The sequence below is a fragment of the Balaenoptera borealis genome, assembly GCF_965194805.1.
Source record: "Balaenoptera borealis genome assembly, chromosome: 9".
NCBI classification, from domain to species: Eukaryota; Metazoa; Chordata; class Mammalia; order Artiodactyla; family Balaenopteridae; genus Balaenoptera; species Balaenoptera borealis.
The window spans coordinates 18,262,020-18,280,489 of NC_138873.1; the positions used below are offsets into that span (position 1 = coordinate 18,262,020).

At 32.9% G+C, this 18,470-nt stretch overlaps 1 protein-coding gene across 9 annotated transcripts in view; it reads right to left on the reverse strand.

The window, feature by feature from the left end:
- Positions 1–18,470, reverse strand: part of STXBP5 (syntaxin binding protein 5) — a 167,836-nt gene that overhangs the window by 18,156 nt on the left and 131,210 nt on the right. For 7 of the 9 annotated variants that reach the window (XM_082405454.1, XM_082405453.1, XM_082405456.1 and 4 more), the window contains 4 exons: positions 16,878–16,928; positions 11,303–11,542; positions 8,034–8,403; positions 7,564–7,729 (listed from right to left, as the gene is read on the reverse strand). In XM_082405454.1, the coding sequence (XP_082261580.1) occupies positions 7,564–7,729; positions 8,034–8,403; positions 11,303–11,542; positions 16,878–16,928 (827 nt within the window). The remainder of the gene's footprint in view (positions 1–7,563; positions 7,730–8,033; positions 8,404–11,302; positions 11,543–16,877; positions 16,929–18,470) is intronic. The other 2 variants (XR_014248491.1, XM_082405460.1) reach the window with 1 other exon arrangement.

Below are 18,470 nucleotides of genomic sequence, written 5' to 3' on the forward strand. Positions count from 1 at the left end.
CTGTCATCAATTTTTTACAGTGAATACCTGGAGTTTTGTTTATAAGTTACAATCTTGAGGTGCTTAGAACAGTTATTAACTTAATTGTTTAAACTGAATTAATCGGTATGTTCGACCTCTTTATGATTATGCTAAGTTTTATTTAAGTTTCACAGATAAATCAAGTCATCAATTTGAAAGACAACTTGTAAATTTTCCTTGTGTTTTCACTCAAGATATGGTTAGAATAATGCTGTAGAAAGAAATTTAAGTATTTCGATCCATAAACATATACTTTTGACTAACTGCACTTTAATGCTAATAAAAAGTCCTGAAATCCATTAATTTTTAAAAATAGTTTTAATTGAGGTAATTGACATAATAAACTGCATATACCTAAAATGTAAAAATTGGCAAGTTTTGACATACACATATGCCCGTAAAATCATGACCACCATCAAGAAAGTGAATATCCATCACTTGCATTTCCTTGTGTCTCTCTGTAAAATCTTCTCTCACCCCACTTCTTGACCTCCTATCTCTAAATGACTGCCAATCTGCTTTCTCTCACCATAGATTAATTTGTATTTTCTATAGTTTTATGTAAATAGAATCATACAATATATACACTTCTTTGCTTGGCTTATTTCACTCAGCATAACTGTTTTGAGATTCATCCATGATATTGAATGTTACCAACATTTCATTCCTTTTTATTGCTGAGTTGTGTTCTACTGTATGGATATACTATAATTTGATCATGCATTCATCTGTTGATGGACACTTGGGTAACTTCCAGTTTCTGGCTAGTACAAATAAAACAGCTATGAATATAAATTTACTTCTCTCTTGAGTTAAAAAACTAGGAGTAGAAAGACTATGTCTTTGGTTCATAGATGTTTGACTTTTTACAAAACTGCTAAGCTGTTTTCCAAAGCGGTTGTACTGTTTTTGTTTTTTCATTCCTGTCAGAAGTGTATTAGAGTTCTAAATTCTCTACATCCTTGTCAAAACTTAGCATGGTATTCTTTTTAATTTTAGCCTTTCTAGTAAGTGTTTAACAATATCTCATTGTGGTTTTACTTTGCAGTTCTCTAATGACTAATGATGTTAAGCATCTCTTCATGGTGAAGCATTTGTCCAAATATTTTGCCCATGTTTTTACTGAGTTGTCTGTCTTCTTTCTACTGAGCTTTAAGAGTCCTTTACATATTCTGGATACAGATCCTTTATCAGACACATTGCCAAGATTTTCTTCCAGTCTGTGGGTTATCTTTTTATTTCTTAAGTGTCTTTTGAAGAGCAGAAGTTTTAAATTTTGTTGATGTTGAAATTATCAATTTCTTCTTTTATGGTGTCATAGCTAAGAAATCTTTGCCCAACTCAAGTTAACAAAGATCTTCTCTTAGGTTCCCTCTAGAAGTGTTATAGTTTTAGGATTTACATGTAGGTCTATGATCCATTTTGATCCATCAATTTTTGTATATAGTGTGAGGCATGGATCAAAGCTCATTTTTTTTTTTGTTTGCATTTTAACATCCAATTTTCTGGCATAATTTGTTGAAAAGGCAATTCTTTCTCCATTGCATTGTCTTTGTGTCTTTGTCAAAATCAGTTGTCCATGTGGAGAAAAAGGAGCCCCTGTACACTGGGAATGTTGGTGGGAATGTAAATTCGTACAGCCATGGTGGAAAACAGTATGGAGGTTTCTCAAAAAACTAAAAATAGACCTATCATATGACCCAGTAATTCCACTCCTGGTTACATATCTGAGAAAAACAAAAAACACTAATTTGAAAAGATACATGCATCCCAATGTTCACAGCAGTATTATTTACAATAGCCAAGACATGGAAGCAACCTCAGTGTCCATCAACAGATGAATGGATAAAGAAGATGTAACACACACACACACACACACACACACAGGAATACTACTCAGCCATAAAAAAGAATGGAATTTTGCCATTTGCAGCAACATGGATGGACCTGGAGGGCATTATGCTAAGTGAAATAAGTCAGGCAAAGACAAATACTGTATGATATCATTTATATGTGGAATCTAAAAAATACAACATACTAGTGAATGTAACAAAAAAGCAGACTCACAGATATAGAGAACAAACCAGTGGTTACCACTGGGGAGACGGAAGGGGACAGGGGCAACATACGGATAGGGGATTAAGAGGTACAAACTATAACGTATAAAATAAGCTAAAAGGATATACTGTACAATACACAGAATATAGCTAATATTTTATAATAACTATAAGTGGAATATAATCTTTAAAAATTGTGAATCACTACATTGTACACTTATAAGTTACATAATATTATACATCAACTATACTTCAAGAAACAAAAATAATCAGTTGTCCAGGTATGTGTGGGTTCATTTCTAGACTCTCTACTCTGTTCCATTGATTTATTTATCTAATTTGATGCCAATATCATGCTCTTTTGATCACTGTAGCTTTATAATAGTTCTTAAGATCAGGTAGTGTTAGCCTTTCAACTTTATTCTTTTTTGAGTTTTTCTGCTATTCTGCCTACTCCCATACATTTCCATGAATTTTCGAGTAAACTTGTCAATTCCTACAAAAAAAAAAAAAAAAATCCCACTTGGATTTTGTTTTGGATTGCCTTGAATCTATAGGTCAATTTTGGGAGAATCAATATCCTAATATTGAGTTTTGTGACCCAAGAACATATTTCAATTTATTCAGGTTATTAATAGTTTCTTTCAATATTTTGTGAATTTCAATGTAGAAGTCGTTCATATTTTTTGTCATTTATCCAGAAGTATTTCATATTTTTCGTTCCTATTATAAGTGGTTTTAAAAATTTTAATTTCCAAATGTCCACTGCTAGTAAAGAAATAAATTTTTCCCCATATTGATCTCATATCCTGCATACTTGTCAAATTCTAGTAGTTTTTAGAAGTGGATTTCATTAGATTTCCTATACAGATGATCATGTCACCTGTGAATAACAACAGGTCTATTTTTCCCCTTCCGATCGAGATGACTTTTCTTTCTTTTTCTTGCCTGAATGCACTGGCTAGAACCTTAAATAAAACACTGAATAGAAGTGTTGAGAGTAAACATCCCTTTCTAGCTTCCAATTTTAAGGAAAAAAGAGTTCAGTATCTCAACAGTGAGTATTATGTTAGGTGTAGATTTTTCCTAGATGCCCTTTAAGTTCCCACTTATTCCTCGTTTGACTATTTTTAAATCAGGAATGGATGTTGGATTTTGTCAACTGCTTCCTATTTTTTTAGTCTACTAATATGGTGAATTCCATTGACCGATTTACAAATGTGAAGTCCACTCCATGTTCCCAGGATAAATCCTACTTGGTCATGATGAATTATCATGACCAGAATTGTCCTTCTGATATACCATTGGATTCAATTTGCTAAAATTTCCTTTAGAATTTTAACATCTATATTTGTGAAGTATATTGGTCTATAAGCAATTTTCTTTACTTTAAAATCTTTGTCTGGTTTTGGTACCATATTCTATGAACCTACCATTAACAAGTTGGGAAGCATTTCCCCACTTTAATTTTTGGAAGAGTTTTGTATAGAACTGGTACTATTTCATCCTGAAATGTTGATAGAATTCACCAGTGAAGCCACCTGGGCCTGGAATTTTCTTTGTCCAAGGTTTCTAACTTCAATTTCCCTATAGTACTCTTCAGGTTATTTATTTTTTCTTGAGTGAGCTTTGGTAATATGTGTCTCACAAGGAATTTTCCCATTTCATCCAGGTTTTTGAATTTATTGGCCTAAAGTTGTTCATAATATTTCCTTATTTTCCATTTTAACATTTGTAGAATCTATAGTAGTCACGTCTCTCATTCTTGATATTGGTAAGTCACTTCTCTCTTCATAATCAGTCTGGCTTGAGACCAATTTTACTGGTTTTAGAGCTCAAGCTTTTGGTTTCATTGATGTTTTTCTATTGTTTCCCTGTTTTCTATTTCATTGATTTCCACTTGGATATTTATTCTTTTCTTTCTTCTGTTTACTTTGGGTTTAACTTGCTCTTCTTTTTCTGTTTCTTAAGGTAGAAGCTGAAGTCACTGGTTTGATGAGAACTTCTTTTCTAATATAGTGTTTTGTAATATAGGTGTTTCAGTGCTATAAATTTTCCAAGTATAAATGCTCAATTGTTTTTTTCTATTGCTGTGCTTTCAAGTTACCTAATCTTTTCTTCTGTAATGTCTAATCTGTTGTTAATTCCATCCAGTATATATATATATTTTTTAAAAAATAAATTTATTTATTTATTTATTTATTTTTGGCTGTGTTGGGTCTTCGTTTCTGTGCGAGGGCTTTCTCTAGTTGCGGCGAGCGGGGGCCACTCTTCATCGCGGTGCGCGGGCCTCTCACTGTCGCGGCCTCTCTTGTTGCGGAGCACAGGCTCCAGATGTGCAGGCTCAGTAGTTGTGGCTCACGGGCCTAGTTGCTCCGCGGCATGTGGGATCTTCCCAGACCAGGGCTCGAATCCATGTCCCCTGCATTGGCAGGCAGATTCTCAACCACTGCGCCACCAGGGAAGCCCCATCCAGTATATTTTTCAACTCTTAACACTATAGATTTTCATCTCTAGAAGTTCAACTTTGGCCTCTATATCTTCTATATTCCTACTTAACTTTTTAAACACATGAAATAGTTATAATTGCTTTAATGTCTTTCTGTGCTAATTTTAGTGTCTATGTCAGTTATGGCTTGGTTTCTATTGACTGATTAGTCTTCTCATTATGGGTCATGCTGTCCTGTCTTTTTGCATGCTTGGTCATCTGATGGGATGCCAGACATTATGATTTTTATTTTGTTGGGTGTTGAGTATTTTTAATTTACTGTGAGTCATCTTGAGCTTCATTCTGGGATACCAGGAAACATTTTGACCCTTTTGGGTCTTGCTTTCATGATTTGTTAGGCAACTCTGGAGCAGTGCTCAGTTTAAGGCTAAATATTCCTCACTAATGAGCCAAGAGTACTTTACCCAATTTCCCATTGAAGTCTGCTGAAAAATGGTCATCTAAAGGTATCAGGTCCTAATCCCTGGAAACTATAAATGTTACCTTGTAAGGAAAAAAGGGTCTGTGTAGATGTAATGAAGTATTTTGCCATGAGCAAATTATCTTGAATCATCTGGATGAGTCCTAAATCCAATTACAAGTGTCTTTTTAAAAGAGAGGCAGAGGGAGATTGGACACACACAAGAGGAGGTGGCAATGAGACCTCGGAGGCAGAGAGTGGACTAATGTGGCCCCTAGCCAAGGGATGCTGGCAGCTACAAAAGGATGGAAGAGGCGAAGAACAGATTCTCCTCTAGAGCCTCTGGAAGGAGCACGATCTGGCCAACACCTTGATTTTGGCTTAGTGAAACTTATTTCAGACCTCTAATTTTCAGAAGTGTAAGAGAATAAATTTATGCTGTTTCTGGACACCAAGTTTGTGGCGATTTGTTATAGCAGCCTTAGGAAAGTAAAACACTCATAAATGAATTATAAGTTTTTCCCATCTGGATGTTGGGAAAAGGCATCTTTCCCTCTAATCCTCTATTCCTTTCAGATGGTTCTTTCTCTGGCCAGAGAGTTTATCCATACGTATATGCTGAACAGAACTCTACTGAGTACTCTTGCACCCTTTTTAGATCTCTAGTGTTCTCTCTCTGCACAGCTCTCTCTGCAATGTTCTGGAAACTCTATCAAGGCATGAATGCTGGGGCACCTCTTTTGTTTCCTGTCTCTCAGGGATTACTTTCATTTCACTGCCTGAGGTCTAGGATCTTGAAAGCTATTATTTCATGTTTGTGTATGCTTTGTTGTTTCAGGCAGGAGGGTTAATCTGGTTCCTATTATTCCATCTTGGCTAAAAATTCCGTTAATGTTTATAAACATCTTCCTAATTTTTTTTTGGTTAAAGTTAAATCAATGCACAATGTAATAGGGTACTCTGGAAACCACAGAGTTCATGGTATTCATTAGTCAACAGGTTTTTACCAAGGCATTATTTTTAGGCACTGAAAATACAGAGGTAAATAAAATGCCAATATTGCCCAGAGAAAACATTCTATCACAAGCTCCTTGAACAGAGTTCATTTCTCACTTACCATACCATGAAGGCATATAGCAGATAGTTATCAAGATAAATTGAGTGTACTATTAAGTGACCAGTTCATTTAAACATAAATAGGTAAAGTTGCTGTAGCTGCTATTGATTTTACTAAAATAATAAAACACTGATCCAAGGATAGAATAAATTGATTCCAGAAAAGTGATGAAGTTTAGAATTTTGAGTAGTTGAATTAAGACCACATTTCAGATTGAAATGAATTAAGAATATATTCAATTGTCCATATTATTTCTTAATATAGTAACATTTTACTAATGAAAGAAAACACTACAGGAAAATTTTACCTTTCCTATAAAAAGCATAATTTTAATTCAGAAACTTAGGAATCTTTAAAAAAACACGTCCACCCAAATGTAAATGGGAATTTAATAATATCAGATATGTAATTTTGTTTCACTCTCAAGATTTATAATGGTATCATTTAAGAGTATGTTTCTAGTATAGTCTACCTTACTGAAATAACACAAACATCTGACACTGAACATATATTCAGTACTAAGCACTGGGCTAATAATAATAAGCACTTTACGTGTATTGTCTTCTTTAATTTACATCAGACCCTATGACATTAGATATTACTTCTATCCTCATTTTAAAGATAATGAAGCTCAGACACAGAAACTTGTCTAAGGTCACATAATTGTGTAACTAGCACGGCTAGGACTTAAATTCAGTCTTCTTGACTCTAAAGCTCATTTTCTAAAAATAAGCCACAAATTCAAATTTATAAACCAGGAAAATAGGGCTAATTAATCGCAAAAACTTTCACTATGAAGTTCCCTTAAATAACTGTTTCCTCTAAATATCAAATATTAATATTTTAGCTCCAATATTTTAAGAGCACTTTTATTTTAAAAGTTGAAGCTAAACCAATTATTTCTAATATATATGCAAGCAAATAAAGCACTCGATATTTAAAAAAGATAGTTTTGTATTTAAAGAATTTGTAATCTCTCACAAATAGATCAACAAAAATATTCAGAGGAAAACTATCATATCTTATTTTTTCTTATAATGTGTATACATCCTCATGACTACAGAGTATGAGAAGGAATGACACATTTGCTCTAAAAGAGATACAATTATTTTCACATTAATGCACATCTTTAAAAAGGATTTTTTTGTTTCTGTATAATAGATATTTATTCTACGTGGAGAGTGGGTATAAAATGTATGTAGTATTTTGTATTTCTTTGACATCACTGGAGAGAAAAAATATGGATCAAGGAGATGGAGTCCCTCTTATAACAAGAGTCTGATGAAGACACTTTATCACCAGTCTCAAAACATGTGCTCTCAAACTCTCAAGAAAGGCTTTGAGCTTTCTCATGTAGGCTCATTTGTACACTCCTGTGAGTATAAGGGATGGACAATATAAGGGACCTTAGAAAATATTTCACCTTTGAAGAAATTATAGTAATATTTTTGTTATTTACCTGAAGATTTTCACAGGTCTCTTGACTGTAAGTGAGTCTCTGGATTTCTGTAGGTGAAACAAGATATAATGCTTGTCCATTGTTGGTGAAGCAGAACGTTCTGGCTATCCGCATATTGGTAAGGGGCAAGTAATACACATCCAATAGAGGTCTTAAACTTGGCAAACTTGAGAAAAAAATTAAAAACTTGTTAATAGACAGGTAGGTTTTAGTCTTGAACAAATACTATAGGAGGTAAAAATAGCAGGGAACTTATAAACCTTACGATTTAGTGTAACTGAGTGGGAGATAAAACTGATTTGTTTTCCTCACGTACTTGTTCACTATGAACTGAATGAAAATAAATTCTCAGTGTATAAGACTGTAAACAAATAAAAGCCTTTCTTTCAAACTGAATATGATTCTGCAACATTATGTGTTGAGGGAGGAAATGTTATATTTGTGTTTAAAAAAAAAAATCTAACTCTTACCTAAAAGTCATAATGTGTCCATTGGCACAGAAGCAGGCAAGGCAGATACTGTTACTCAATGATACAATATCTCCACGAAGAACAAATGAGGTCTCTGTAATGTTTTGCTTATAAGCACAGTTCTGAGTTGGCAGTGAGATTACTTTTGCTTGCTTTTCAGAACATATCACTGCATACTGGTTTTCACTAATTTCCTGAGAAGAGGAGGGAGATACAGAGACAGGTCTTCGTTTTTTCAATTTCTCCTTTTCATCCTTCTCTTCAGGAACATTGTGTTCTTTCCAGGATTCATATGCGGGTGGCATTAAGCAGCCTGTGGAATCCAGGAATGCCATTCTCAGGACTGCCCCTTTTAACCTCAATATAGTACCTAAAATTGTAATTTTAGTAAATAAAAAATATTTTAATCCCACAGTAAATATGTTTATTCCAACTCTGACACATACTAGACACTCAAAATGTATGTAGAATGTATACTGAACCGAAATTGTACACTGGCTCACTGATAGGATTCAAACTTCAAGCATGATATTTGAATCTGGAAAAAGATATCAATAAGTGCTACCAAATAAATAAGTGCTACTATAATTGCTACCAAACAGATAAATGCTAGGATGTCTGGAACTAGGGCTCATACCTGGCAAGTGCACTACCACTGAGTATGAGAGTAAGCAGATGGCATCTAGAGCTGCATGGTCCAATATGGCAGCCACTAGCCACTTGAAGTGTGGCTGGTCCAAATTGTGGCATGTTATAAGAGTGAAATACATGCTGGATTTGAAGGCTTAGTACAGAAAAAAAATTACAAGAAAATTCCACAATAATATAAAAATACTGATTACATGCTAAAATGATAGTATTTTGGATAGACTGGGCTATGAAATGAAATGTTACTAAAATTAATTTTACTTTTTTTTTTTACTTTTTTAATATGGCTACTAGAAAATTTAGAATACTATATGTGGCTCACACTGCATTTTTAATGGACAGAACTGATCTACAGGGTCAATGAGAAAAATAGTTTCCACATATTTCTAAACATTACTTCAAAAAAACTATTTACCAGTAAATGTCAAATACACTCAAGACATTGCTTTGGTCAACTTACAGTCTTAAATTAGTAGTTATATTTCCTGATTAACTTTAATTAATGGGACTCCCTTTCCTCCATATCCTTGAATAGGTAAATATGATTTATGCTCATTTCTAAGTAAGCTGAATGATACTATTAATATTAAGGATTTGGAAAGCAATAGAAGGGAGGGTATAGAACCAATTTAGCATTTCAGTTCTTATTTTAGGGATTTTTTTCATATTTTATTACTTTATACTTATATTTTATAGTTTGCAAAAAATTATCCATATATTATATTCTTTTGTTTCTAAGAGGAAGAGATCCCAGTGTTCTGTCAAAATTTTTCTTAGAAGACAAAATTTTCCTTTCCTCTTCATATTTATATATTTTGTCTATTGCAGAGTGGCCAGATAAAATAAAGGATGCCCACTTAAATTTGAATTTCAGATATACAATCAATACTTATTTTAGTATAAGTGTGTCCCAAATTCTGCATTATTTTTCCAAAGAGAAAGATGGGACATATTTATATTAAAAAATATGTTATCTAAAGTTCAAATTTAACTGGGCATCCTGCAATTTATTTGCTACTTCTGGCATTAGTCTATTGTCCAGGTTTGGCAAGTAGACAATTTAATTATTTTAAATGGTTTGCTAATTTGGGAATGGTTTATAGTCCATATGAACATATATGAGATATAGTAATCCCAGTACGTGGATTTTCTAAAAATGTACCAATATTTAAATATATGCTTGTCCTATAGTTGGCAGGATTATAGTATGTTTTCCAGCAGGGTAGTGGTAATTGTTGAGTTCTCCTCTTGAAGGAAAAAAAAAAAACCAAAAAACAGTTGGGGACAAAACAGACCATTTCAGGCTCTTAGGCATGGAAACCCATCTGCTTGGAAAACACCTCTCTTCTCATCATAGTTCCAATACAGATAATATGATATACATGTCATTGTTATATTTTAAAATAGACATCCTATTAAAAACAAACCTCAAAGATTCCAACATTGAAAAGAAACCCAAAGGTTCTTTCTTACATATGAAAATTATTTTATATCAAAGTAGATTTACAGCTAATTTGACTTTATAGCAAGTTGGAAAAATCTTAAATATTTTTAATATAGTTAATAGTAGATTATTTATATTTAATCCCTCTCTCTCATTTTTATTTATTGGAAACATTTTCTTATCACAAACTGTTGCAGAAAATTTAGAAGCTACAAATCAGTAAAAAGAATAAAAATTACCCAGAATCCTACTATTCAGTGATAATTACTATCAACATTTTGATTTTCATCTTTCTAGTTTTTTTTCCAATACATATACTTGTTTACTAATAAGAAATGAGATTGGTCAAGAAAATCATCATTATGTAACTTTTTCTAACAACTAGGTATGTAGTATATAGTAAATTATTGAGCTGAATGAATAAATCAAACTGTTCCTTTAATGTAAAGGTAGTTCAGAAATGGTAGAACTAGAAATGATAATTACATTTTAATTCTAAATTCTAAGTATTGTTAAAATGTACTATATAAACAAGAAATACACTAGTGAGCAAAACCATGTTTTTGTTTTTGTTTTTTTCTATCTAGATCAGCATAGATTAGTAACAGAAACCAGAATTCTCCATTATTTCAAGACCTATCAGATTCCACATACATGTGATAAAATTCAATCTCATTTTCAATATAGGAAGACTGTAAATTTTTTCTTCTTAAAATTTTTTTATTAAATCACCTTTTCTAATTCTTCAAAGAAGAAAATTAATGTATTTTAAGACTTCACACTTAGAGATTAAAAATAGCCAAGTATATAATGTTTAAAAATATACTTTTCTGTTTTTTCCCTAAATATGTACCATCCTTTTGCTTATAGAACATACTATTCTGAGGTATCCTAGAATGCAGTAGAACAACACTGTTTTTTTTTGTTTTTGTTTTTTCATTTTCTTATGTAGTAATCATTTTAGACATGATCCTAGGATTAAAAAAATATAAAACCTGAATGGCTATATAAGTAAATGATATTCTGGAATCTTATTCCATGTATTCCTTCAATTAAAAACAAGACTATAACTATCCCCATTTAGACTTAGATTGATTCAAAAATGAAAAGCAAAGGCTTCTATTAAATTATACTAAAGTAAACCTTCAATAGAAGTATAGCACCAGAGCATACATACCACTTGGAGACACAATTACTGGCTGAAGAAGTCTTTGCTCTCCTCCTGGGGGAAGGTTCAGTGCAATGACAAGCACTGTTCCCAATGTAGTACCAACCCACAAACATGGGGAGGGGGCTGAATCTGCCTTTCGAGTAAAAGTTTCACAGAAATGAAGAGCAGAGATTGCTTCTCGGGATTCTTTGTCAATGCTGGTTACACTTGAACTCCGTGATCGGCTGAAGGAATTATCTTTTATGTCTGAAACAATTTAAAATGTTGTGAGATTGTTCAAGTTATAAAATATCATGTTTTTTGCTTGGTATAAGTTTTGCCAAATAGTTAATCTGCAAAAAGATAAAATCTATAGCATATTTAATTTTAATTTTCTTTTAATTGAAAAGAAAAACAATTTACTTTTATGCTAACAATTTTTTCCTTTGCTTGTATTTGAAACACAGAGGGACAAATCCGCACTTCTCAGAACTGAGCTGGGGTCATCCCAGTGAGTGTTTGGATGTATGATCTCTGTGGTTTTGGTGCAGCTCTCTGTTGGTATCCTGGCTGCTTTTCCAATCTTAGCCCTTACTACCCTTTCTCATGGTGCTGTTTCTTCCTTTGGTAGTATAATTCATGATTAGGTAGAACCAGGAAAGTGGGTATTTTCAATTTTCTACATTAAAAAAAATGCTTTTACAAGTACTCTGATTCTACCTTCAAATTTATTGTATGATGGACTTTTTTCCTTCAAATCTTTCCATATGAAAGCCTTAATCCATAAAAATTTAGCTTTATTTTTTTTTTAAATGAGATTTTTAACTGTAACCAACGTTCATCTAAGGCATTTTTCATTAAACTGTAAAACTGGTATCTGGCTCATACTTAACTTGATGCCAGGTATATTCCCTTTACCCGGCTCTGTCTGTAATGACAGGGATACTTGTAAATTATACTAATAAACCCTCTCTTGTCTTCAGCTACCTTCTCTGCGGCCAATCTCAAGCCTGTTTCAAGCCCTGGCCTCTTTTCTCTTGGAATGCATTTCCAAAGGCTTATAAAAATTTTTTCCTATTATGTCTCACTATGCAAAATCAAAATACGTCATTTCCCCAAGGCTCTAAATTATTCTAATGGCACTATTTATATTAATGACACCCCTGTTCTCCTAGGGAAACAATACTTGAGATGAGTCCCAATTTCGGTTCTTCCCTTTCACTTTACTTACATGTCTCTGATGGGATGCCAAGTCCTATGCTATTCTAATGTTTGTTTCCTTCTTTCCAGTACTAATCAATTTCCATTACCCTATGTTCAGGCCTTTATCACCATTCATCTAGACTACAATTCCCAAGAGATCTCCCCACCTTCACTCTGTCACGGTTCTATCACAACTCAATTAAATTTTACAAGGTACAGTTTTAATTCTATCACCTCTATCTTAAAAATCCGCAACGGTTCCTCTTATACTCTTACTCAGGTTTTTAAGACTCCAGGAAATATCTTAAACCTACCCTCCCGGCCCTATCTGCCAGAGTGCTGCCCTGCTTCAGTTCACTGTGGGAAATAAACCGAGCCATTCAATGTTCTCCAAACATACCTGGAGCTTACCTACTTTTTTGCTTGTGATTTTCTGATTCGTGCCCTTGCCTTTTCTCTACCTATCTAGATGGTGTTTATTCTCCATCTCAAGTACTGTCATCCTCATGAAGTTTATCCTGATTCCTAAAACCATACACAGTTTTTCTCTTTTGAATCTTGATAGCTTTTTATCTCCCCCCTGGCATGAATAGTACATTTGTTCTGTAGTTATTTCTGACTTGCCTTAGGCCTTGTTCTAATGTGACTGTAAATTTCTTGAGAACAAGGGCTCTCTCCTTTTGATGCCCTGCAGAATTTGGCATAGTGCCTTGCATATGAAGGTATTCAACATATACTTGCTGAAGACAGACCTACAGTTCGAAGTATCTAAAGCAATGTGTTTCTGCTACACCACTGGGATATATTAAAATTTCCAGTAGCTTCTGCTGTTCACATCTAATAAGTCATTCCTCAAATCACATGTTTCCAATGCTATTGTGAAAGAAATGACTTCATAATGTTGTGAAAAATGAAAAACACGCTCAAGTCTTCTAAGTTGTATTTTACTGAATAAAAAAGGTATAATTCAATCCTACTCACACCCCCCAAAAGCTTCTTGTAATCAAATTTAGATTCATAGGTTAAAAAAAAATTCTCCCAAACAATAATTATATACAACATAATTTTGATTATAGTTAGCCTCTGAAAACAATAAAGCCACTAGTTATGACAACAGCATGGGTTATTTCTAACTATAGTTTCTAAAAATGCTTTTCTTTTGCCTGAGATTGTGCTTCCTGTTACAGATTATGACACAGTAGAAAAGAACTACTTAATGTAAATAAAACAACTTTCTATAAGCAATAGCTCATTACTGGATGAGTTTGTAATATGATATTGATTCCAAATGTTAACTCTTTATGTTCCCAAAGTTATTTTAGTAAAAAACCAGAAATTTAAAATTTATTTTCCAATGATAAAAATATTTGTTACTTTGATAAGACATACACACAACAAGATGAACAGACATATTCATCTATATTATCAGTTGTGACCTAGTGATAAAAATGAAAATCAGTGATACAAGAAAAGTTAATATTATAAATTTCAATATAAATTAAGCTGTATGAAAACCTTTACTGTTACCTATTAAAATTACAATAGGTGATTCACAACAATCTATACTTCAAATGTTAATTCACAGGCCAAGTAAACATTATTTTAATTTAATAGAGTAATTTAACTATATAAAATTCATAAACTACAACTGTGTTTTTATTATATGACTTCTCTATAAAAATTAGATTACCAGAGAAACTCCTATGGCTAGATCAATATGGGAAAATGAACTGAATCTGAATCAACTCTGAACTTAGAGAATTAGGTTGCTTATTTTACCTGTGTAGAACTGTTTGAAACAAGTTAGAATCTTCAGCAGTTCATGCATTGTAACTACCACTGACTGCTCTTAAGTTAGATGTTGTGGGTCTTTGTGGCTTAAATTTTAGAAATTGGGCAAGCTTAACAAATGGAATAGAAATTTTCGTTTTCATTTTAGTAATAAGAGCAGAAATGAAGTAGCTACCACTAAGTAGGGCCTACCATGTGCTTCATACCATCATAAACTTTACATTTATCATTTTATTGAATCTATATAATAACCCTGAAAAGTATTATCATCACAATTTAACAAATAATAAAGTAGAGGCTCAGACAGGTTAAATGACTGAGAAAGCTAGTTAATGGAAGAGTTTGGATTTGTGCCCATGTTCAAGTCTAAAACATCTGTTAGGCAACTCCAGATAAACATGGGATTAGTCATATCACCAATATCATACGAGTGGAGTGTTTTAGTTATTATTGAGCATTAAAGTTCAGTCTTTAGATTTAAAAAAAAAACAGAACTGGAACATGTGGTCTTTCTGGCCGATCTAAACTCAGAAAAAAATTGTCATTAATGCCTCCATCCAGCTCTAGTGATACAACCAAGTCATAAAATCATTGCTTTCCTGTTATTCTCTGTATGCCTAGAACACTCCACCTGTGTATATCACAGTCTCCCGACACACAGAGCCTTATGCAACAAAATTTTATATCCCCCAATCAAAACATAACGCCAAGAGGTAAATTTGGTCAGGGTAAAAATTAGGACAAAATACTTACTCACATAAAGATACATAACAGTTTGATATTTTGCCTCCTGTTCTTGACACTTGAAAAGTGACATCAGCAGTCTAACAATATCGCCCATGATTCCTGAGTTGTGGGCCATGGAATCTAGGGTGAAGCTATGGTGAAAGTACAATGTTGCATAATTCCCCTATAAACAAAAGTGAATTCTATTCACAGAAGCTTCCACAGGTGCAGGAAAGTCCAACAGCTCAGCTACTTTAGCAACATTTGGCAGTTTGAGCCTATGGATAATAGTTGTTTTTCCCCGTTGACTCTCTGGCCAATGTAAAAGAATTACCAGCTAAGAATCTCTACCAAAAAAATAGTTCAGTAGCACAATGACTTAAGGGGAAATTATTGAGGCAACATGGGTATTGTTTCAACATATATATTAATCAAAGTTATAATTAGCTTAGGGCATTGAGATACACGGGCACACAAGTAAAAGATAAACTGAATAAAGATGATCTATAAAAGCACACAGCACACATTTTGATTAAATTACTTAAATAATTCATAAGTGTGAATATTCTTTTAAAAAGTAATTGACATCCTATTTTTACTAATTTAAAAGTACTTCTACATGTGTTTTCTCATCAGATTTTTAGGTACTAAAAGACACAAAACCATTTTAAGTAGTAGTATTCAGTGTTACTGAAATCATGGGCATCTTTGAGAGTCTGATGAAAACTCTGGATCCTCTTGTTGGGGAAAAAAATGCCTAAGGGTAGCCTCAGATACACGTGGGTTCAAATGGCATCTTTCATTTTTATAGTGAAGGGAACTATGCTCTTCTCAAAACATACGTTATTCAACATTCTAGAATTTATTTCTGGTTCCCTTAACACCAGGGGTATTACAGGGTTCTACTAAACTGTTTTTCCTATGTTCAGGAATGGAAACTTTCACTGATGACAGTGGAAGATATTATGCCTACTCACTCATAGTAACATGCTATCAGTATAACTGAGATAAGACTATGATTTGGAAATGCTAAAAATCAGTAAGGTGAAATGGACCAATACCTAAGTCTGTATTATGCATAAGAAGATAGTCAAGGAATCTAGAGAATTAACAGTGAGAAGATGAGGTGGGTGAGCAAATACAAAGGAGAAAATCTAGTTGTTTCTAAGACAAACATGGGTGAAATCATCCGTATGCAGTCATACTTCTTATCCACTTAAAGGCAATAGAAATTCTAAAATTAAAATGGAAATCCTGCTTTATATTTACTATATGGAATCTTATTTTTGTCTTTACTGAAATGTCATTTGTCCCTATCCTGGGATACCAGGGAGCTGTTTTGGAGCTGGATATAAAGCAGAAGGAATGTGTGAATATATTCACTCTGCTTTCCTAATGGATAGGTTGCATAGAAAGTGAAACAGAAAAGATACATTTCCCACCTTATTATCATCAAAAAGTAATAATGATTCTTGATATGAGATTCACTATAATACAGAAAACTAGTCATTTATTTTGAAAATATTAAATTCTCATAAAATAAGTTTATAAATAATAAAGTTCAAAATAAGTTTTCAGATGGTTAATAGAAATTAATCTAAAATCACACATATTTTAATCTTACACTAAATTTTGTTTAGATATAAAGTATGACAGGGCTGAGGAAATATATTATTTTGATTTGCTTAAATTTATATTATAATTATCCTTTACAATTTACAGATAGCATCCCGAAGGCTATTAATCCTTAAACACTTAGTCATTTTAAACTTGATTTTCAATGAAAATCTAGTCTATGGTCATTTTAAATCTCCTGATTTCCTTGTCTTCCCATTAAAGAGAGTTTAACTACTATGTATTTTCATTTATTTATTTTACTTACCTAAGTCAGGCTTTAGGTCAGTAGGCAAGCTTAACTTTCTTGACATTTTTGCTGAAAAATAAAATGCATTTTTAAAGTTCTGAAGAATATCTGATTCATCCTTATTCATACCAACTGCTCTTCAAGATAGGAGTGAATATTTTTCTTACTAAGTCTAGATGTTAAGATAATTAAGATATGATTAATAATGTTATGGGTGGAAAGTAAATCTTATTTTCAACTTTTTAAAACGTTTGTACTTACTTGACTGTAACATCTTTGAGTGCTTGAAGCTCTCACTTCAAGGAAGCCTTTTAAATTCTAACTGTTAATTATTTCTTAGGCTCACAGGAAAGGGTTAGGCTTTTCTAAGGAAGCAAAGTCATTTCTCAGAAAGAAGGTGTTGCAGATAAGGACAATAGAGGCATAAGACTGAATTTGGGTATGTGATACAATAAAATCTTTCCAGCTCCTCGTCTTCACAGGTATTAGGCTCATTCTTTTTTAAGTTAATCTCTTGAACATAGGACATCCTATATCTACAATCAAATTGAAGTATTTGATTACATCACAAAAATATTTGGCTCATCCATTTCTTCATATATGTCAACAACTCAATTTACATTTTAGTAAAAAAACAAAAAAACAAAGTCATGCTCAGTCTAAAATTAGGGTATTTACAAAAATATAAACTACAGATATTTCTATTTTGGATTAGAATAATACAAAAGCCTATGTAAAAACCTACTGAAATTCACTTTCCATCCTGAAAATCAGTTATTGCCTAAATCTAGGAAGTGATTTAAAGTTAGGAGGTGTTTAACAACATCTATCATGTTAGTGGCAGTGCATGCGTAACAGAATAGTGCTTCCTATGTGAAATTTTGAAAAAGCATTTGTTTGTTAATACATGAATGTGTATATTGGGTTAAATTTTGGACTGTTAGGAGATATTTAAAGAACAGACCCTGCTAGTCCATAAGGGCGCCATGTAAACAAAGAGAAATCCAGTCATAGTACATAACTTCCACATCTAAAAAAATGACAAATCCAGTGTTAGGAAAGAGGCATTAGGCAAACTGGGAAGGGATAGGGGGAAATCAAGTATTTATTTCTAAGCTTCATTAATCTAATTAGCATCCTTTAAAAAATAACGACAATGGGTCAAATATATGAATCAGTCTTATCCCATTTTCACACAGACTTAATCAATCCCAGCTAAAAGATAAAAAGTAATAGAAAACTAAAATAGCCAAATGAAATCTCTGGTTGGTTGATCTCATATAAATGGCTGCTCTTGTATTTAATATCCAATTCTCTTAAACCTAGAAGATACTATACCCCTCCCAAAATGTTTTTAAAAATGCAATATTAAACTTTTGAAAGAATTCAGAGGTTTTCACCAAATATCAAAGGTACAATGCACGTAGACTGATAAATAATATCTATACAATATCCGAAGGAGAAAAATCAGTCAGGTACAGTCTAAAGATACTCTTTCAGAATCAGATGATGTGCATGCCTCTCTAGACCCCGCTACTCTGATTTGATTAAGTTATTCTGAAACTCAATCAAGTGCTTATAAATCTTGAATGTGCACACCAGTCACCTGGG